General features: G+C 48.1%; 1 protein-coding gene across 1 annotated transcript in view; it reads left to right on the forward strand.

Moving 5' to 3' along the window:
• Positions 1 to 22,714, forward strand: part of CACNA1H (calcium voltage-gated channel subunit alpha1 H) — a 400,429-nt gene that overhangs the window by 193,410 nt on the left and 184,305 nt on the right. Inside the window, exon 3 of the mRNA XM_025204646.1 lies at positions 20,569 to 20,680. Within this exon, the coding sequence (XP_025060431.1) occupies positions 20,569 to 20,680 (112 nt within the window). The remainder of the gene's footprint in view (positions 1 to 20,568; positions 20,681 to 22,714) is intronic.

Consider the following 22,714-nt stretch of genomic DNA (forward strand, 5'->3'; position numbering starts at 1 on the left):
GGTCTCCGTCATCATTTCCATCCAAGTCCATTCAGCTTCTCCAGGGGGGGCATTCATTGAGACCTGCTCCCCTTAGCACAGACCTGGCTGCGTTGTTAGTTGTGGAGCTGCAGCTCTTACTTAGCATGCATCTCTCATTCTGTCTCTTATTAATCACAACCCTGCTTGATTGGGCTGGCTCTTGATGTTGAGAGGATGGAGAAAGGTGACTGCTTCCTTTAACACAGACACAAGGGGACAGGCCAAACAGTTATGCACTCATGAACGTAAAACAGGTTGCAGCTTGCATCAGGCAACAAGCTGGCGATTCTGAAATAATAAGATGTGGAAGATAAAAGTGCATCGAGATGTAACCACGCGCGGCATGAACAACATGTGCATAGTGCTCTAGAGAAGTTGGGGCCTACACAACACACACAGCCCTACTGGTTATCTATCCCTTGCTGTGAACGGCATCCCAAATTCAAGGGCAGAGTTGCAAGTTTGTTGGCTTTCCCTCCCATTCCCCTCTTTACGCAAACCAGCAGAGCCAAATCATGTTAGTCACAGTACCGGCATTCATTGGGCCTGAAGTTGCAGCTTCCCTGAGAATGAATAAAGGATATGTTTTATTGGACCAACTACGTAGTTGGGATAAAGTTAGATGCTTTTGAATGCAAGGTCGGGTCTCAGATCACAGGAAACCACACTGCAGTCTCTTGCTGTGCCTGGCTCTCTCTCATCAGAGACCTGAGGACGGATGTCTTGCATTCGAGAGCTTGTTTAACTCTATCCCAGCGGCACCGTTGGTCCAGTAAAATATATCACCCTAAGAAACCCTTGCCTCTTGCGTAAGTTTTGGACCGGCATGGCTACAACATCACTCTTGCACCACTCTGAGAATTAAAACAAGATTTGGTCCTACATTGCCAAGTTTGCTAAATCCTCTTCCCTACCCCCAGCATTTGGGACTGTCTTCAGAGAGCAGCTCCCATTGACACGTCAAGGATGCAGCCTTGAGTTGCCATGACATCCAAATATCTTCAAAGGTACAGCGATGTTGTTGGCTTCGCTTTGCCCTTACTGACCCAATTCCCACGGTGTTTGGTCTCTCGCCCTCGTTCCAGTCTCTTTAAATAATGATTTGTTCCAGTTGCTCCTCCAGTGATGTCAGCAGACAGTTGCATGTATTTTAATCGAGTGAGTCACAGAAGTGCAGATAGGCCCAGGCAAAGCACCCTTCAGGTTTTTGCTCAGATCCCTCACTTAAGTAAGGGCTTTGAAATTACTGAGCATGACACGTTTAGTTGGATTCGTTTGCTGATGTCAGTGCCTGAATAATTTGGGGTCTTTGAGTTTTGCACAGGCAATTATGCATTTTGCATACCTGAGCATGGCCTGCGCATCACCAAATGGGTGAGTCAGTGTAAGCAGCGGGCTGTCCATTGAGAGACCATTTAAATATGTATCTCTGTATACTGAACACGCCATAAAGAGAAATGTTGAGACTTTTTATTACAGTATTTAGAAGAGAGTAGAGGGGATGAAGGCTTTCTTGAATGATGTTCTGGGAGTTTTGCAAAGGTTTTTTTCTACCAGTTCCCAGGTGGCACAGTGTACAATGCAGTCCAGATTCCTTGGCAGGACTTTTTCCTGACCTCTCATCCATTTTTGACTTACTCCTGATTGCATGATCAGCTTTGCTACTTGATCTCGAGGGCAGCATTGCAGGGTAAAGAGAAGGAACTGGTCGAATGCCTTAAATGTACAGCGGTGTAGGTTGTAGCCGTGTTGGTCTAAGGATCTAGGCGGACAAGGTTCTTTGGGTGAATCTGATATCTTTTATTCAACCAACTTAAATAGTTGGGGGAAAAAATTTTTAGCAAGCTTTTGGGTTTAAAAACCCTTTGTCAGGCTGAGGAAGCCTCTGAGTGCCTCTTAAATGTATAGAAGCAGACCAGGTTATTTGGGTAAATCTGAGATGTGGATGTCTACCTATGGCTTGAGACCAATACGGCTGCAACCAGCAATCTTAAATGTACAGAGGCATGAAAATATCTATAATTTTTCTTAACTATGCTTATGTGGTACCCAGGGACATCGGTGAGCCAACATAGTAAGGACACCCCCCTACCTGGCAGGGAATTTATGGGTAAGGGGAACATGGTTTGGACTGTATTAAGAGAGAATCAGGATGACTGGATTAGCCTTGGAGTAGTGAGCTCTACCTGGTAGATCACAGGTGTAGAGATCCAGCCCAATGACTGAAAGTCCTCACTATCTGATGTGACTGTTGAGACAGCCTCTGAAGCAAGCCTGGTCTTAACTGGCCATTGGGACCCACCACAAAAACCTGCACGTGCATTCGCACAGATTCACAGACGTTTAGGGCTCGAAGGGATCTCATGAGAGCATTGGATCCACCCCCCTGCTCTGGGCAGGAAAGACAGTGAAGAAGCCTTTCCTTATATCCAGTCTGAAACCTTCTTCTAGGAGTTGATGACCATTGCTTCATTGTTCGAGGCTGACTCCAACAGAGGGGTCTGAAGTGCGAATGGGCCGGGTGGGTGAACTTGAACTCTCATCCCAGAGCTGGCTTCAGTCACCCAACCGGGGTACAGCAAGATGTCCTCACAGGCAGGTGTCACGTACTGCTCCGTGATTAAAGTTTGTCATCTTCGCATTCACACCTGCATTCGTTGAACCCAGTCATCTCTACACAGGGCTGATGGTCCGGCACTGAATTACTTTCCTGTATTAAAAAAAGGACATCAGGTTACAGGGACAACAACCAAGTGACTACAAACAGGGAGTCAAGGCTGCATATGAGGATTTGCTCAACCCGTGGGCCTTGCATGAGAGAGGAGGGGAGCGGGCTCTTGGGGCACAGGAAGATGGTCATTCCTGAATAAAAGAGTGAACAGAGGTTGTGCTGACAGCAAGTGACACCGCTAAGCGTGATTACAGCTGCCTCGCCTTCCCCAGAAACCGATAGCATCGTGCTAGCAAAGGACTCCTAGGCAGTCGGGCACGTCGCTCTTCCAAGCAGTTCACAAAGTGCTCTGGTTAAAACACTCATCCACCCCTGATTTAATAACGTGCAGTGCCTGAGAGGTATAATGACAGTGGAGCAAATCCTGCAAAGTGTTGAGGGCTGCTCCGAGGTGCCAGCCACCCTGACGTCCCGCTGATTTTAAAGGCATTCAGTGCTTCTCAGACGAGCCCCGTGCCTGGCAAAAGCAGACCTTTCCTATCAACCTGTGATTTGCTGGAGGAGGGTGATTTTCTCTGGAGCTCCAGCCAAGCAGAACTGGGACATTTTCTGATGGCCTGACCTTTTCAATCCAGTGCGATTCAGTCCCGGCAATCTCAGGACTGTGGCTTTTGTGAGTATAACGTTAATTAGCAAGAAAGGGATCAGGAAGAGGTAGCGTATGCCTGTGCGTCGCCATTGCCACCTAGCGTTCCCGCCCCGGTGCACAATTACGATGTTCTAATTGCCAAGCCGGTCTTCCAGTCCTCTAGGGAACGGAGGGGATTCTCTTTTTGTCCCCGTGGTAAGGTCCCATTTCTCTGGATCAGAAGAATAATCTTAAATTCTTCCCTTCTTCTGATTGCAGAGTTCTGGGTGGTCATTGATTCGTTCCAGCTGCTGCGGCGGGCTGCATTGCATTTCAAAGATCATAAATAACAAGGCATCCTGTGATGCCGACTAGACTGGCGATGTTTATTCAGTGGCTTCTGAGGGGAGCAGCAAAACTTTTGCACTAGAAACTTAAAGAAAAGGAGATGCGATTTAGTTGCAAAGTTGTCGCGGCAGAAAGTGCCGAGCTCCCAGAAGCCGAAACGGGCAAGAAAGCTGCATTTTCTTATCTGCAATAATGATTCTTAATACCCATTACCCTGTTTACCTTTAGTTCTCAAAGTACTTTGAAAAGGTGGTTTAGAATAATGCTCTGGAGCAGACCAGACAAATGAAACCTAATTCAGTGTAACTTAAACTAATAGGATTTTACCCAGGACTCTTTCATGCTAATATTCCACTTGACTGGGTGAAGCTATCCCAGTTTGGGGGGGTTGCGTCATCTGTCTGCTACTCTGAACTGGTGTAAATGTTTTAGTCTGTCTATTCCCCAAGATGATGCCCATTATTGGAAGTCGAAGGTAAGGACGTTTCCAGCTTTGTTCCCCTGCCGGGCAAGGGAGAGGTGCAAAGTCCTTTGACTTTGGGCCTTTCTGCTGAGACTTCCTCCAGGGTCTATTGGGAAGACCTTCCAGCAGGAAAGGTGAATGGCAAGACATAGCAGAAAATATTCCAGCATTATGCAAACTCATCCTTCAAGACTTAGAAAGCACAAAGCCCTGGATAGATTAGCATCTCGCTGTCTCGATCTCATCATGAGCCAAAGAGTGCATGTGCCCTTTTTAAGGTGCATTCCTCTTTTTAATTCAAAGCTTAATCCCCAAAAGTTATGACTTGCCGTACAATCTGTCTTCCTTAACAGCTTCACAAAACTACGATAGCAAGTGGGAGAAAGGCAGCTCCTTGACGAGTGACAAGGACACCCACTTCCCTTCTTTTAAGTTCATTGTAGTTTTGAAAAGATTGACTTGAGCAGGATGAATTAGTCTCAGCGAATAATTAGGTGGCTTTAAGCCCCCTTTCTCCTGGCGAAGTATGTGTCGGCGGGCTTAGATCTTTAAAATTCACTCGTTGCCGGCGAGTGTCTGCAATAGGTTGGCTTTCAGGAGGACAGTTCACTGCGACTACTTCTTCATTCGTTTGCTGCCGACACTGAGTGGCCACCGAAATCATGCATGACAGCGTGGGCCACGTCTAGCACGCAAAAAAATTCCAGCTATGGGGAAAGCGATTCATTCTTCGGTTCCCCCCCTCGGTTACGGTTTGGAGAAGGGCCCGACAACACGTTGAATTGGCGGGCAGGAAGGGTCCGTTCTTACTCCGCCAAAAAAGCTTAAAGAATCCAGCAGGACTTAAAACAGCACTTAAGCACGGGCTTAAGTCAGCACGAACGTAAGCATTTCAAGTCCCCAGAATTGTAGATTTTAAGCTCCGAAGGGGCCATTTCACCTGACCTCCTGTATAGCGCGGGGCTGGAGAATTTTAATCAAGTTTAATCTGCTTTAAGACCAAATTTAATAGGCAGAAGTGACTTCTGGCTTCTGCACCGACTGTGGAGAGCTGCTGAGCATTCGGCTGGCATTGATTTCAGAGCAAGCCAATGGCATTCGGCATCTCAGCGGATTTGCCACCTGTTGCCGTTTCGGCTCGTATCTCAGCAGCATCGATTGCAGAAAGCAATCCTGCTGGCTGAAGAGTACCTGGCTTGTCTCTTAAAAGGGCCTTGGCTTGTAAACAGGGACTGTTGTGGCAAAGGGCGCTTTTGCTGTAATGCACACCTTGGTGTCATGCCAGTAAGGTTCGATTCACCGTCCCACGGCTTCCTGCAGCTCCTGGGAAACCTGTGTAGCAGCAACCTCCCGGCTGTCCAGCAGCGGGCTTTCGAAAAAGGGATGGTATTGATCCAAATTGACCCAGCCGTGCTGCTACTTGTATAAAAGCTTTTAAAAATCCTCTGCGCACCAACTCACATTGCCAGCTCTGGTATTTCCCCACGGACTGCAGCCTCCTGTCCCTTGATAGCAAGAGACCATGTCTTGCCATGGAAGACATTCCTACAAAGGCTGGGGGAAGAAGGGAAGTTTCTCTAATTTGCAGAGGGAACATTTCAGGATAACCGAAAGCGCAAGCCACAGGAAAATGTACAAAGGCAAAGGAACAGGGGTTTCACGGCAGAGAAGTTAGGAGGGACCGGATGGGGAGAGACCCTCGACTCCCATGGGCAGGCTGGGACCTTAATATGCATTTGGATCGAGGGAAGGAATAGTCTGACAGGGGCAGGTCCAGGGTCTTAGACTTCCTTCTGAATATATCTCTGGTTTGCAAGGCAAATGAGTTGTTTTATGCTTCTGGAAACATGACACATCCCGTAGCACTGGCTTAGCTTTTGCCCAACCTCCAGCCAAAAGAGTGCATTGTTTAAGGTGCATTTGAGGTTGTAAGCGGGGGGCGCATTTTCTCTTTGTCGCAAACTAGAAAAACGTAATTATCGAGTCACCCGGGCGAATGCTTCCCTAGTCTCTGCAGTCGGCCCCATCTCCACGGGCCTGGCGCCAACTTCAGTTTCTTGCTTTGTTTTGGAAATGCCGCTTCGGAGCCGCGTGCTCATGCTGCCGGGCGGGGGGGGGAGGCGCCCGTCTGCAATGCTGCATCGTTTCCTTTTTAAGCAGTTCACAAGCAGATGAACCCAAATGACTCCCGCAGTTTAATGACTAAAATTGTCTTTAATCAATTAAAAGTAAAAATGTTCCTTATGTTATGCAAGCTGACGTGTGAGAGTTGCCTCTTGGGAATTTTCTCTTGACTCATTTTCCCCCATTCCTTTCCTAGTTTCCACCACCACCACCTGCCTTTAACCAGTATCATTGGGCGCTGACTATCTTTCAGTCATTTAGCAGCACATGTTGATTAACTGCAGCCTTATTTTGAGTGAGGTGTTTTTTCGCACATACAGTTAACAGTAGGGGAGATTTGTACTATTACTAGGATTTACTCCTGTTGTTCCAACATTTGGGTGCCTCCGTAACTCAGGTGCTGTAAATACATACAGTTCTCTCTCCCAGAAAGCTTACAATGTGACTAGATCAAAGAATAGTAAGCATGGGAAAGAAAAAGTGAAGTGACCCACCGAGCTCTCAGGGAAAGCCAGTGTCAGAGCTGGGATCGAATCCAGTAGCCCACCCGGGTGTCGCTTTTAGAAGTATTTTATTCAACACCATATTCTCCACCATCAATTCCAAGCCCCTTGCAAAGATTACAGGGAGCCCAATCTTTGATCCTAGTTGAGTCAGAGGTGTCTCCCATTGACTTCGGGGCCCTAGGTCAACACACAGCCTGAATGCGGTAGGTGCTTAGCGGGCACCTCTACACACGATGCTTACTGCGCAGTAGCCTAATAACACTGCATAGTAGTGTGCCGGTCAAAAACCGTGCTAATAAGCTACTGCACGGTGTTATTAGGCTACTGCGCAGTAACCGTCACAGAAAAACGTGTGCCGGCGCTACTGCGCAGTAAATGTAGTTACTACGTATTCATTTAGTACATCATTAAGGAAGTACTAAACTAAATGCGCAGTAGCTACAGTGCATTAATGAACATGTAGATGTGCCCAGTCTGTCTTATTCTGTTCTCCATTATTTATTAGTGACTGGCAACAAAGGTTTCAGACATGGCCACTGACTTGGGGCACTTCAGTGTCATGATGTCCAACTAGAGGGGATTTGGGCTGCTTTTCAGAGAAACCGCAAGTTCTGTCAGGTTGGATTGGCTTTGTGTGTGCCAGGCGTTGTTTGCAAATTAGGTCTTTGTGGTCTCGAGCTGGTTGTCCCACGTCAGTGAACCAGGTCTTTGTGGTCTCAAGCTGGTTGTCCCACGTCAATGAACCAGGTCTTCGTGGTCTCAAGCTGGTTGTCGCACATCAGTGAACCAGGTCTTCATGGTCTCAAGCTGGTTGTCGCACATCAGTGAACCAGGTCTTTGTGGTCTCAAGCTGGTTGTCGCACATCAGTGAACCAGGTCTTCGTGGTCTCAAGCTGGTTGTCCCACATCAGTGAACCAGGTCTTCATGGTCTCAAGCTGGTTGTCCCACATCAGTGAACCAGGTCTTTGTGGTCTCAAGCTGGTTGTCCCACATCAGTGAACCAGGTCTTTGTGGTCCCAAGCTGGTTGTCCCACGTCAATGAACCAGGTCTTCGTGGTCTCAAGCTGGTTGTCGCACATCAGTGAACCAGGTCTTCATGGTCTCAAGCTGGTTGTCGCACATCAGTGAACCAGGTCTTTGTGGTCTCAAGCTGGTTGTCCCACATCAGTGAACCAGGTCTTCATGGTCTCAAGCTGGTTGTCGCACATCGGTGAACCAGGTCTTTGTGGTCCCAAGCTTGTTGTCCCACATCAGTGAACCAGGTCTTCGTGGTCTCAAGCTGGTTGTCCCACATCAGTGAACCAGGTCTTCATGGTCTCAAGCTGGTTGTCGCACATCAGTGAACCAGGTCTTTGTGGTCCCAAGCTGGTTGTCCCACATCAGTGAACCAGGTCTTCGTGGTCCCAAGCTGGTTGTCGCACATCAGTGAACCAGGTCTTTGTGGTCCCAAGCTGGTTGTCCCACATCAGTGAACCAGGCCTTCACGGTCCCAAGCTGGTTGTCCCACATCAGTGAACCAGGCCTTCGTGGTCTCAAGCTGGCTGTCCCGCATCAGTGGCCACTTTTAAGAATGGTGATATTGGTTCTTCTGCTTAGGTAAACAGGGCAGCGAATCCAATGTGATGGCTTGTGCTAGAGACTGAGACCTTCATGCTTACCTTGAATCTTGAGGAAGATAGCTCATGGGGCCAGCTGCTGAGGAGGTCCTGTCTTCTGCTTCTCCAAGGGCTTGTTCATCTTCAGATGTTGCTGCTGCCATATTTATCCTGGTCATGGGTACGGCAGCACAGCCCCTCAGTGGATATGCAGCATATGGCTGCAGAAGCTGGTTTAGCTGTACCACTTCCATGAAGGAGAGGGACTAAGCCAGCAGAAACACTCTTCTCTCAGCCTGGGTGCATCTAGGCGAGGGAAGGAGAAGGAGTTGCCAGCAAGAATACATCAGCTGGGAGGTACACGAACGTGTCACATCTCTGCCTAATGCAGGAACCTTGTAACGGACCCAACCTAACCCCAGCCTTGTTCTCAGTTGTTCCAGTTTTCCTCGTCATGGCTGCCACATTAGACCCCGAGAACTGGAGAGAAGAGGGGACGACTGAAAGTCTAGGGAAGCTGAGCCAAGTGAACAACACATTTTCTCTTCCCCCATGCATCTTCCCTCTACTTGGGATCCTCCCTAAATCAAAGCAAATGGCATGTGGGGCTGTTCTGCAGATGGAGCAGCCGTGGCACAGCTGTGCACATCTGGCAGGGGCCGCTTCTTGAGTCTGTTTACTCTCCGGCCACGGGCAGCCAGCTTCTTGGACGGCTTGTAAAGAGATGTTACGATGAGAGGCAGACAGTAGTCCTCTGGCACCGGGCCGGCCTCTTGAGCGTCTCCATGTTTGACAGAGAGTGTTTTCCCCTCCCGTCCCACCTCCCCCATTACTTCTGATGCCGAGTTTCTCCAGCCTGCTAGTAAAAGAGCTAGAAGAGGTTTTATGTGCAGGGAATGCACATGGGACCTTGGCTGCAAGGTCTTTCCTTCTGTGTAGCTCTGCCTAAGTGCCTGGGCTCTCAGAGCCTGGTTCTGATCAAGCCAGGTGGAGTTCATTGCACAGACAAAGCTGTGCTCTTCTGATGGGTTCGTTGTCTGTCAAGATGATAACAAAAAGGTTTCTCATGAGGAGAGGGTAGGAAAGTACTGTCACGGGTGACCCAGAGAGGGGGTGGACTCTCCATCCTTGGAGGTTTTTAGGGCCCAGCTAGACAAAGCCTTGCTTGGGATGATGTAGTTGGGGCTGGTCCTGCTTGGAGCAAGGGGCTGGACTAGATGTGACCTCCGGAGGTCTTTTCCAACCCTCATTTGCTATGATTCTGTGAATCCAACTGCCCCCATGCCTTATTCCTCCTAACTTAGGGTCAAGTTATATATCACATTCAGACCATACTAAATCTGTGGACTGTTGAGATCATAGAAAATCATAGAGAAGTAGGGTAGCAAGAGGTCATCTATTGCAACCCCCTGCCTAAGGGAGGATCACCTCTATCCAAACCAGGTTAAGCAGTGTTAAAGTTAGACCATGCTATGAGCAGTTGAACATTAAAGGATTCATACCATTTCTTGCCTGCACAGCTCTGATTTGCCTGGCAAGCCTAGGTCTGGCTAGGAGCTGGGACACCTGGGCTCTATCCCTAGTCTGTGTTGGTGGGGGTGGAGGGCCTGGAGCGGTGCACCTTGGGATGCTGGAGGATTGCAGAGTGCTCATTTTATCTCTGTGGAAGAGACTGAAGTTACCCGAACATGAGCTAGACCCTCATCTGAAGTGGTGTAACTTTGAGATGCTCAGAAGGCCACTTAGCATGAGTTCATGGGCTAGAACTTGCAGACGCTCATGTTTTAAGTGCCCATAGTACAGCCTAAGTGTAATGTGTATCTTCACCGTTAGGCTGTGATCCCGTTCATAGAGGGATGCGGAGGTCTATAACTTGTAGCATTTGAGCTAAAGATTTATATGTGTTGTGTTTTGTTGCCTTTCAGCAGTAGGTCAGTGCCCAGCTCCCTCAGGGACAGTTTTGTGGAAGCCTACCTTTCGTGCTGGGCATTTACCTGTAACCCCCAGGTCCTTTTCTGCAGAACTGCTGCTTAGCCAGTTGGCCCCAAGCCTGCAGCAGCGCATGGGATTCTTCCATCCGAAGTGCAGCACTTTGCACTTGTCCACCAGGTTCAGCAAGAAGTGCAAAGTCCTGCACTTAGGACAGAGCAATCCCATGCTGGGGAACAGCTCTGCAGAGAAGGACCTAGAGGTGGCAATGGACAATAAGCTGGATATGAGCCAGCAGTGTGCCCTTGTTGCCGAGAAGGCTACCAGCATCCTGGGCTGCATTGGCAGGAGCGTTGCCAGCAGATCGAGGGCAGTGATTCTTCCCCTCTATTCAGTGCTGGGGAGGCCACATCTGGGGTCCTGTGTCCAGCTGTGGGCCTCCCACTACAGAAAGGATGTGGACAAGTTGGAGGGCAACGAAATGGTTGTGGGGCTGGGGGACATGGCTTGTGAGAAGAGGTTGAGGGAACTGGGCTGATTTAGTCTGCAGAAGAGAAGACTGAGGGGGATTGAATAGCAGCCTTCATCTGCACAGAGGATGGAGCTGGTCTGATCTCAGTGAGGACAGATGACAGAACAAGGAGCAATGGGCTCAAGTTGCAGCAAGGGATGTTTAGGTTGGATAGTAAGAAAAGCTTTCTCACTAAGAGGGTAGTGAAGCACTGGGACAGGCTACCCAGAGAGGCTGTGAAATCACCATCCTTGGAGGTTTTCAAAACCCAGTTCAACAAAGCTCTGGCTGGGATGATGTAGTTGGGGCTGGTCCTGCTTGGAGCAGGGGGTTGCACTAGATGTGACCCCTGAGGTCCCTTCCAGCCCTCATTTTCTCTGATTAGCGACATCTGAGCCTATAAACACTGCAGGTTCCACTGACTGCCTCTCCTGTAAACATGTGTTTTACTTGTAACTGTAACTTGGCTTTTATGACTTGTCGCTTTATTGCTGAGAGCTGCATACTGTATATACAGCAAAAACAACAGTCATCATACCCATATGCCAAGCATCAAAAGTCACGGGTCAGGGCTCCCCAAAAAACATGAGTTTAACTTAAAAATAATGAGATTTTTTTTTTTAAATATGACAAATGTCAAGAGTCTTTGCCTTCGCCTCCTGGTTTCTGAGCCTGGTGGTTGCCCTCGAGTCACATTTTTCTGGCAACCCAGATGCCTAGAAATATTCTTGTTTTTCTAACTGAAAGCTGCAGTGCTCTCCTCTCAGCTTGTCTCCAGGAAATAGGGTTTGAAGAAATTTCCCCGTGTCGCAGGACACGAGCCAAAATTGCCAGAGTCAGAAGCAGCATAACAACACTTTTCTAGTTCAGTGGTTTTCAACCTGGGGTCCGTGGACTCCCGGGGGTCCACAGACCATGTCGAAGGGGTTGTGAAAGATGATTACGATCAATCAGAAGTATGCAAATGGCCACGACTTCCAATCGAAATTTCCAAAGGGGTCCACAAGTGGAAAAAAAGGTCGAAAACCCTGTTCTAGTGCATTTAAAATGAAATGCCTAGAAGAGTGGTTTTCAACCAATTTCGACTGGAGGTGTGGATCCCTTTGAATTGGAAGTTGTGGGGAAGTTCTCCACCCTGAAGAATTACAGAATTGGAGAATTCCAGCTATGGAAAACATGGATTATTCCCAAAAGTATTATGGAGGTAGAGGCTTGCCAATGGGTGCACAGGGAAGCACTGTTCGGTTGCACCTACAAGCGGGGTTTCTTGATACCAAGACCTGTGCTTGCTCTGTTAAATAATGAGGATCCCATCTCTACACCAGCCTTCATCTGGAGTTTCCCTATGGTCAGACTGGCGTGAAAAGTCAAGGGTTTTGCCTTCTTCTGTAGTAGGGGCATGGCCCTCTACCTGGGATCTCTTGAGTATATATTGACTTTTAACAGAAGCAACACGTTGGCTGCCATGGTCCCTCTGCTTTGCCCGCGGCAGGTTCAGGTGTTATGTCTTGTGTTGTGTCAGGGCTGATGGTAGTTTTACTAAATGGTTAGATTATGTATGTGTATAGGATGGTTTGGATAGGGCTGATCCTGCATCAGGCGGGGGTTGGACTAAATGGCCTCTGGAGGTCCCTTCCCACTTGATTTCTCTATGGTTTCTATGGGGAGCCTTCACAAGATGAGTGCGCTGAGAACAAGCTCAAACGGGGATTAAAATCAGTCAACGTTTAAATCCACAGTGCAGGTTTGGTGGGGTGGTTATCAACAGATGGCGTCTTCATGTGACAAAGAGCAGTTGTTTCTTCATTTTAAGATGGGACATAACGTCTACAAGGGATGCACTGGACCTTCACCGGAAGGGCAGATACAAGAACTGGCCCATATGGTTGCAGGATGGAGGAAGCACGAATAGGAGCTGCATCATTGTATGCAATCGCCTCGCATTTTGCAGTCCTTCCCAAGCTAAACTTGGACATTTATTAGGAAATGTTTTTCTTTTTTGAAAAGATGTGACCTTTCTTTTGAACTCGGCCCTTGCTGCATCGTAGTGTATAGCATCCTTGGTCAGCTCATGGGCTGGGGTGTGAATCAGGGATTTCTGTGTACAGGGAAATATTCTTCATTTAGATGAAGTTAGGTTTTTAAAGCCAGTTTTAATTAAGCAGGTATATATCTCAATTTTGGAAGCTCCTATTTTGCTGCAAGATCAGTTCATCTCTCTTTAGCCGAAGCTGGTTCCCAACTGGCAGAAGCTAAACGAAAATAGGCCACCTTTACAGTGATGCGAGAGTGTCTACATGGGTCATTGTACCAGTCCGACTGCCCTCTGTTAAATTTGCTCCTTAGGTTACAGCAGGGTGGCTTTCTCATGCAACTCAGCCATGGCCTCATCAATTAAAGCAACAGATAGGACAGCTGTCACATCCCCGACCCTGGAAAGAGGAGCGTGATTGCTATACAGCACGTCCTGGCTGCATTTAAGTCATTTTAGTGTTTCTTGGAGGTAATGTTTTGATGACTGAGCTCTCCGTTCAGTGGCGCAGTGTCCTAGGCATAGCTCGTTTTCATATCCTCTGCTTCTAAACTTTGAGCCAAATCCCAAAGGGGACGTTGTTATCAAGTGAGCGTAGGTAGGTCTAGTTTGCACACTTGGGTGCTGAAGACAAGGCAACTCACTGCACAATATGAAACAGTCTGGCTTCAGTCAGCTTCTCTGGATGTTTCATATCCCCTACGGCCTTTGGCATGTGAGATCCAGTACCTTTGATTCCACTCGGGTCGCCAAAATCCAGCTCCCTGACCAACGTGTAACTTCTGCATCCTACCTCTGCATAGACTTTGTCTTCTCAATAGAAGCGGAAAGTTTCTTGCAGGGATAACTTGAATGAGTTATTGGAAGAAGTGCTAAGTATGATCTGCGACGGGCTAGAGGATCGGTTGGTAGCACACTTGGTCGTTGGTCTTAGAAAAGCATGGTTCTTGGAAGCGCCATCGGTGGGGACAGGGGAAATCGAGCCTGAACAGAGCAATGTGCTTGAGAGGACGGTCTCATCTAGAATGAGCAAGAAGACCTACCAGGTCTTGTCCATGACTCTGACAGCCGTGTGCTCGAAGGGAATTTGGAGTGGCCTAGATCTATGCCGTTCCCCTGCAATTCGCTCAAACGGCAGAAATATTCATCTCGGACCATTAGCGTTCTCCCGAGTGACTTGCCCATCTGTCCCCACTGTGCCCTTTTATTTCCAAATCTCTGCTTCATCATTGGCTCAGTTGATTTTAAAGCGGGGGGTGCTTTTCTCACGGCAGCTACAGTTTGCCAGCTTTTCACAGCCGGCCGGTGAATGGGTCGGTCACTATTACAGGCGGGTCTTGATGACATTAGCAAAAGGCATGAGAGCCCGAGAAATTCTCCGGATGCCCGCTGCATCAGAGCTGGCACGGTTCCACCTGATAGGCCGGTCGTAATTTGGGTGAGGGGTAGGAAGTCCAGAAAAGCGAGGTAAGTAGAGTGCTACTTCGAGCTTGACCTTCACCTCCCACCCCACTCACCTGGGAGGGTTAGCGCACTTGGGACAACCCATGTTGCCAGCTGTCACATTTGTATTTTATTTTCCTTAAAGCCCCAGCTCCTGGAGTCATGGGAATACTCGCACATCATGTGCTTTCCTCTTTAAAAGAAGAAAGAATTAGGGACCCAACCTTCTTGTTCGCTCTTCTGAAGTCACTGGAGATCCCACAACTACACTCATATTTGCAATAGGTTACTAAATTACCCCCTAATGAGTAGGGGTCTCCCGAATTCGAGGCAGCTGCCAACCGATTTTGCCTGCAGATCACAGGGCCAGTAGCCATTTTCACAGGCAGAGAGCGACAGAGTGCAGCCCCCCATTGCTTCTGATTGGCTGAGGGACCCCGGTGTCCCCACCCCTCACTGCTGTTTGGCTGCAAAGGCTGTCTGTCATACGGTCCTGCCCCTTGCCACCGATTGCTCGTGATGGACAGCTCTCACAGCCAAACAGTGGTGAGGGGTGTGGCCGCAGACATCTTGCTGTGCCGGCAGCCCCCTTTTCTCCTCCCCCCTCCGATGGGCTGCATGGATGGGCCACAGTGGCCATGAGGACTGCCCGCTCCCCAGAGGGAGCCAGCATTTTATTTTTGGCAATTTTTATTTTTCAGGTAGCCCTCCAAAAGTGTAGAGCCCACGCTTTTTTGCAGAACCTACCCAAAATCACAGTTTCCGCGAAAATCACAAACCGGTGATTTCAGTAGATCCCGGCGGAGGGGTTGTGCCCCGGCTCAGCTTTAGCAAGAAACGAAGAGTTAGCCTAGGAACAAAATGCAATGCTCTGATATAAGGGAAATCCACCTGTGTCAATCTAGAACCGAGGGTGTTTGGGGAATCGCAGTAGCTCTTCTGCGTTTGGGTCCCTGCCGTTCATTTCTGGATGCCGTGTCCAGTTAGGGATGACCCTGCCTCGAGCAGGGGGCCATCTAGACCTCGTGAGGTCCCTTCCAGCCCAACTTCCCTATGATCCTATGACTATCTTTGTTATCGGCAGTGGCCCAGCCTGGAGAGAGAAACTTAGGGTTTGCTTTCCCATTACAGCGCCATGAATTATACTTGGTATTTCCAACCCCATCCTGGGTATGGCTGTGCCCCACGGCCGTTTAGAGAATCCCACCATGAATAGCAATATCACCTCTGTCGACCCAATCCATTTTCTAGGGGGTGTCAGCGCTGCGTATGAAGGTCAAAGCTGTTCTGAGGAGTGTTTTTAAAACTCTCTGGCCATGGTTTAAACCTGAGTTTCTGGGCATTTTAGGAACTGCTGACAACTAACAGGAAAGAAACCATTTTTCACTGAGATCAGAACATCTCCTTGTGCAAACTGCCCTCACTTAAAACAAGGGACATTGTGTTCCCGGCTTAGCTTATTGTCGAGAAAAATTGAGAAATTGCCTCTGTCAGGAATTTCTGGGCACTGCCAAGAAGCAGGATTAGTTCCATTAGGCCCCAGCACTCAGGGTAATCCCACATTTGAATCAGGGAGCAAATCACTGTCATTAATCTGATGAGGAAATAAATAGGCCAGGTGCTTAATGCATGCAGACGCAACGTTGTCCGGTGGAAGAGAATAATGAGCAACTTCACCTGCAGCAAGCTGGGGTTTAAATGCACAACCTGCCTCCAAGAGCCTATCAATAAACTGATCCTTTTGAGGTGGGAGCAGAGAGAGAGAGGAGATAAGGACTGGGCTTGCATGGGAATTTCGCAGCAGTGGTCATGGGGCAAAATTCACCAGTACGTTCCAGTCTGTCTCCCTGCCAAGACAAGCACATTCCCTACAGTGTAATCTCCTTCCCAGTCCAACAGGAGCCAAAACAAGGGGTAGGGCTCCCACACCATTCACTTGAAGTGTCCATGGCCTCAACAGTAGGAAACGTTTCTTTACGGGCAACCTAATTTCTCCTTTTCCCGATTCCTTCATGGGGACTGAGGGTTCACGTGCTTTGTACCTGCTGGGAATCTCTAACCACCTGGTTGACTGGGTGCAGCTACAACTCTGATCGGCATGGCATCATCTTTCCTATTTTTAACCACCATGCTATATTCCAAAAACTCTCCAGGATTACTGGAAACCGCCATGCCCAGCTTCAGCAGTTGCTGAATAAAGGACAGGAGTATCTCCAACTTCCAGGTTGCAGGAGAGCTCTTTGCAACGCTGCATCTAAAATTTCACAACTAGGTGGTAAAAAAAGGGGATTTAGACATCCGATCTCCCAGACTGTCCCTCCATGCTATTTTGCCTTGATGTGGCCTGTGCTGCACCTGTACCATGAGGAAACACAAGACTTGGTTCCCCAGAGCTGTTGCTCCAGCACCTTTAATCAGTGCACAACTCCCATGCCCTGGAAAGGAGAGAGCAACAGTCAGGGTGAAAGAAATGCAAACGCAGGCATAAAGGAATAACCCGGGAGCTGTGTTTACACGGAGTTTCACATGAAACCCATCAAGCTATGCAAATATTGTAAGTGGGATGTAGCAGTGGGTTAGGTTTGGTTGGGTTCTGGAGGAGTCTATTTTTCTTGCCGGAGCAGGATTCTCCCCTCTGCTTCTAATTAACCCAAAGTTGGGGGTGGGTTGGAGTCAGCCAGGCCTGCAAATGTCAAGAATCAAAATTTAAAGGCATCAAAGACTGGGGAGTAGGGGAGAGAAATAAACTGAAGCTGGGAATTCAGCTATCAGCAACTTCTTGGAGTCTGCAGTCAGCAAGCTGCTGCCTATACCCCCTCCTGCTCATCAGAAAGGGGGTCTCCAGTCTTACTGATGGATTGGATTTTGCATCTCCAGTCTTACTGATGGATTGATTAGTGGATTCTGCATTTGATATCAGTTTATTTTTTGCCTTAGAGCCTTCCCATTAGAAATGGGACATGTCCCATACAAAGCTGCAGCGCGATGCTTTTACCCTCCCATGTTGCCCAATCCAAGGTTCTCTCCCAATATTAAAACCACTGGATTCAGCCACGGTCGTCATTCTTCCATCTCCAGGCTCCCAACTTTGTGAAGAGCCTTGCCCAAAGTTGGCTGGGAGGGGAGATGCAACCTGCTGGGTTTATCTGGAGCAGAAGGCAACCGTCTATCCTTCTGGATCATGTATGGAGGAGTGGAGGCTGCCCAGATCTTCAATCCCCGCCCTTTAGGCCATTGAGACAGAATCAAAAGGCCGCACAGAACGCATCTACATGTGTGCTTTAATGCGCATTAGTTTATTTTAATTCGCTTTAAAGCGTCACAGAAAAACTGTTCTCTTTAGCTAATGTGTCTTAAAATAGGCGAATGCACGTGTTTCTAGTACCTCACAATGGCAGGCATGTCTACAGGTACATTAACACGGTTTAGTTAATGCATATTAAATCTAATATCTCCATTCTGAGGTACTAGGGAAATGCTTATTAGCCTGTCTTAATGCGCATTAACTAAACAGTACATGTTTTTCAGTGACGCTTTAATGCTCATTAAAATAGTCTAAGCATATGTGTAGATGCTTCTGGAGGTGTTACATTTAATGTGCATTACCTAAAGCACATTAACAAACATGTAGATGAGCCCATTTGGTGCCTCAATGGCTGTAGTTACAGGTGCATCCAGGATTCAAATCCAGGTTTCCCATGTGGCTGACGTGGATTGTAACACTGAACCACAATGGCAAGAGACTTAGCTGGAGTATTTTCCTCTTAATCATCTCCTCCAGGCTTGCCGTGTTCGATTGCACTACCAGCCTCTCATAGGAGAACTCCATTGGAGTCAGTTGTGTTATGTAAGCAGAGCATTTTAGGCCATCGTGTTTCTATGGTATGTGCTTTGGAGCAAGGACAGGCTCAAACACCCTGTCAATAAGCATGCTAGAAACACCTGGAGTCAGATCATCAGCTTGTGCAGACTATCGCAGCTCAGTTGAAGTCCTTGATGTGATCCTAATGCTAGCGCTCTCCATTACGGGTTCATTCCAGCCTCAGTCTAGCCTGGGAGGTTGTCTACGGCTGGGCTTTATCACAGCGATCTTTTACATGCCCTTAATGGAAGCCAGGTTCCCTTTGCTTCCTGACGTGCTCTTGCATTTGCTCGCTTTGCTCTGTGGCTTTTAGGCAGGCCGCCGGCCATTAGAGATGGAATGTGGCTGGGTCTGATTAAACAGTCTGGATGGCAGTGAAATCCCAGCTGCTTCCCGGGTGGCGTATGGCTAACATCCTGCTGGATGCATGTCCGCACTGCCCCCCTCGCGGCTCAGATTCCCGGCAGGCCCCGAGAGTCTTTGCAAAAAAACATCTTGGAGGAGAGTTACAACAGGGCACAAACACGCCTGGCATAAATAAAGGCTCGGGGGCCACCGTGACGAGCTGTTGAGCCGTTTCCCCAGAGATGGAGCCCTTGATAATAACCCAGGCTCTTGTTTGCATTCGATGGTTTTCATGGGTGATCTTCCAGAACGTAAACACTGAGTTTATTATCCAGGCAGCTCTTGCAAACACAGAGCGGGCCTGCTGCGGGGACAGCATTAAGCGGGGACGTTGCATAATGAACAAGCCACCTACTATATAATAACAATTAAGGCAAGGCACGAGGGGATAATTTTGCTGGCGCTATTGAGCGCAAATATGGCTCTTTTCTGCTTGGACTTTCTTCATATAGAAGCAGTGCATTATTATGAATGAGGAAGCCTTCCTAGCGTTCCAGATTCCCTTGCTGATGCCCACGTCCATGCTTGCACGCACACATTTGTCCTCCCTTTAATTGGCTATTTCACACTTCATGTGGGAAAGGCAAGAATCCCCTCTCCCAAATCTAAAAGTATTTTTTTTTAATTGGATCATCCCAACAGCAGCAGCCGAATCCTTTAGGCCTAATTCTGCTGTCCTTTACAGATATAGGACTCGGAGGTTACGTCAGCAAAGACACTGGAGTTATTCTTGATGTCGGCTGAAGTACTCTAGATGAGACTTTATGGCCGGCTTTATGGTATTGTTGTAATGGTTAGGTCAGCCACAGTGGATTTCTTGAACCAAGAACCGTCCCATTTGTTTTCATCACAGCTTACAGCTATGAATCAGGTGTTGGTGGGGGGAAAATAGACTTGATGGCTTCCTAGGAAGAGCTGAGCCTGCCCTGAGTCAGAAATATAGCCTGGAAGGCCCCATTGGTATAGTCTTGCCCTCACCCAGCCTTTGTCACCCTATGACTTATATTCTGTTCCCTTATCTGGTGCCATGTCTCTTCCAACACTTTGCAGCTGACTTGTAAATCTAACCACAGGACAAGTCTTGGGTATGCCCAAATGTAAGGAAGGTAGCAAGTAATGTATTATCTGGCTTACTGGTTGGATCAATGGGGACTTCTAGGTTCAAATCCAGACTGTTATGGACCTGCCATGTGACTGTAGCCAAGTTGGTTAAAGAGAAACCTCGATAGCCATGTTAGGTTGAAGTTAAGTAGAAGGCAGGATAGATTTGTACGTTGTAGAATAACCAAAGTAGCTGAAGGTAGAGGTAGCAGGTGCATACAATGAAGTGAGCTTCAGCTTGTGAAAGCTTGGGGAAGGGGTTGTATCTACTTTGGTTAGTCTATAAAAGTGCAAACCTGTTGTCTTTCAAGTTGGTTAAACTCTGCCTGTCTCAGATCACCCATCTTGGTAGCCAAGGAGTGAATATCTCTCATATGAATGAATGGGTGATATCAGCTGGTAAGAGACTTGGAGCTTCAGAGGCGCCTGCTGCTATGGAAGGATAAAAGATGATGGTGCCCCGTGCTGCTCTTGCACCCGTGCGAAAGATAGGTGTTAATGGCAAGATGTAGGAACCCGGCCAGACAAAGACTTGGCTGGGATGATCTAGCTGGGGCTGGTCCTGCTTGGAGCAAGGGGATGGACTAGGTGCGACCTCCTGAGATCCCTTCCAACCCTTGTTTTCTATGATCCTATGACTCTGAATGTAAAATATCCCAGGTGGTCATGTTGTACCTTCCCTTCTGGTCTAAAATGAAAGCGATGCATCTCGGCAGGAGTTCCCCTTGCCAGGACCCTTTCCTGGAAACTTCAAGTTCAGATTTTAGCATTTCTGAGCTGCCAGGGGGGTGGACTTTTGTTCTTGTTGAGAAGGGACATACAGCTTCTTTCACGTGTAAGTACTGCCATGTTTCTGCTTAGATTTGTCTTTGTGAGTCCTTACCAATGGTTGATGAAGTGCACGTCCTCCTTAACTCACTGCATTCACCTGGTTCGAGCACGTCAGCATGCTGGTCATCCTTCTGAACTGCGTCACGTTGGGCATGTTCCAGCCCTGCGAAGATGTGAAGTGCAAGTCCGAGCGGTGCACTATCCTGGAGGTAAGACCAGTATCCTTACGCCCTTTGGCAAATGTCTTGCATAGCATCAGCGAATGCGGTACAGGGAGTGTTTTAGTATAGCTATTCATTTGGAAGCCAGCTAAATCTATGAAGAGCCATCATATGCTCTGAATGTATTAAGGGAATGTATTATCCAGTGGAGGATTGGATAATTTGTGGGACTGATAATGGCACGTGAAGGTGCCAATTTTGCATGCAGTCCTGGCCAGTTACAACCCAGCTCTGATGGCTGCATGGCCTGCATCAAAGGGGTTGATGGTGTTGCTTCATCCCAGTCCCTCTCTCTGGAGGTGGGAGATAATTCACCCTTTGTGTCTGCTTTGTTCTTCAGCCGAATCTACCAGCTAAATCCAAGTGACTCGTTTGTTATATGCCATGGCTTATTGCCTGCCAGGGACTTGGCTTAAACCCAGAGCTCACTAAACCTTATGATAGAGTCTTAATAACATCTCAGAGCTCATGGAGGCAGCAATTTAACTGGTCCTATGAGTCCCTGAAGAGCCCTGGCAATCACGTATCTGCTGTATGCCACAGGACGGGCCATCTCGAAGCTGCCTGTGTGTGGGCTGCACCCCACCTGGCTTCCAGCAAGAACTAATTTTCTAGACTCCAAAAAATAACCGTGGAGAAGCTCAGGCTTCCTGGTGCCTTGCGTTACCTGATGTAAAGGTCATTGGTGTTCATCAGTGTAATGTCCTGGGGCCAGGTAAGTTCTTTAATAGCCCCTTGAGACCATTTAATGGTAAAGAAAAGGCCATTGAGCCCCTTTGCAAGTCATCCAACCCATCCACCGTGAGACTGGTCAAGGATAGGTCTGCAAAGCCACCAGGCAAGGACTTTGTCGGCATACAACCTCAAGCTCTGGGAAGTTAGGGGCAGATCTATGTGAACCAGACTGAGAGAGAAGCCGCAAGAGATCTGTTATGGAGTGAGCCATGGAACAGAGCTAGGAGGATGGTGCAAACCATTGTCCTATGCCACGATTTCTGCAGTGCATCCAGCCAACAGTGCATCCAATCATAGTCAGGTCCAGCTGCTCCAGAGGAAGGTAAAATTGTGAGGTTGGCCATCATGGAAACAGAAGTGGAATGAAGGATTTTGGTGCTCTGGCTACAGGAGGACAGGTGGTAGCACAGGGTCCCTGGCATCTGCTATTCTAGTGCCCCCTCTCAATTTGCATCGGAGGCTGGCGCCCCTAGTTACATTACTGCATGGACTAACCTGTCCTAGGTCCCATCTGTGCTCTGAAGGTTTCTCCCTGGTCCAACCATGTTCCTCCACTGGGAAGTATACACACAAGTATTTGCACTTTTATAGACTAACCAAAGTAGACACACACACACACACATCTTTGCATCCTCATCTATTTTTCTCAAAAATACCCACCCTTGCATGGAAACCAACTCTTCTTTCCTAACTAAGAGTTTTTTTCACTGATGATTTGCTATTTGTTGTCCATCTTTCCATAACATTTCATCCTCACCCTGCAGTAGAAAACCACAGCATGTGGCTCTCACGGGCCTTGTCAGTCCCTGAACAGTTCGCAGGGCACGTGCCCCCAGAATATGGGTTGCATTCCCAGCTGGAGGATGGCAAAGTATGAGATGTATTTGTAAAAGTCAGAGTATGCTTGTGAATGATTTGCAGAAAGAAAAAAGGGCAAAAGTTATAGTCAAACAACATTTCCCTTCTCCTGGCTTCAGCTTGCAGGGGGAGTGGAAGCCAAAACATGAAAAAACCAAACTCCCTTGCAGAGACACTCAGATGTCAGGTGTCAAATGACCCGAGACTGCTGGACCAGCTTTGGTTTGTCTTTATAAAAGGAGGATCTTGCTAGGTCAGAGCACAGGTAGACTAGCTAGATCTCACACACGTGCACATACGCACACCCACGCTCTCACAAGAGCTCCAGGAAAAGACGTCAGGTCACAGCCACCTGCTTTCTATTAAGTTTGGCAATAATCCACTCAGGCTTCAAAATGAAAGAGCCAGAGGCACAATGTAGGAGGCTCT

The sequence above is a fragment of the Alligator sinensis genome, unplaced genomic scaffold (assembly GCF_000455745.1).
Source record: "Alligator sinensis unplaced genomic scaffold, ASM45574v1 scaffold1283_1, whole genome shotgun sequence".
NCBI classification, from domain to species: Eukaryota; Metazoa; Chordata; order Crocodylia; family Alligatoridae; genus Alligator; species Alligator sinensis.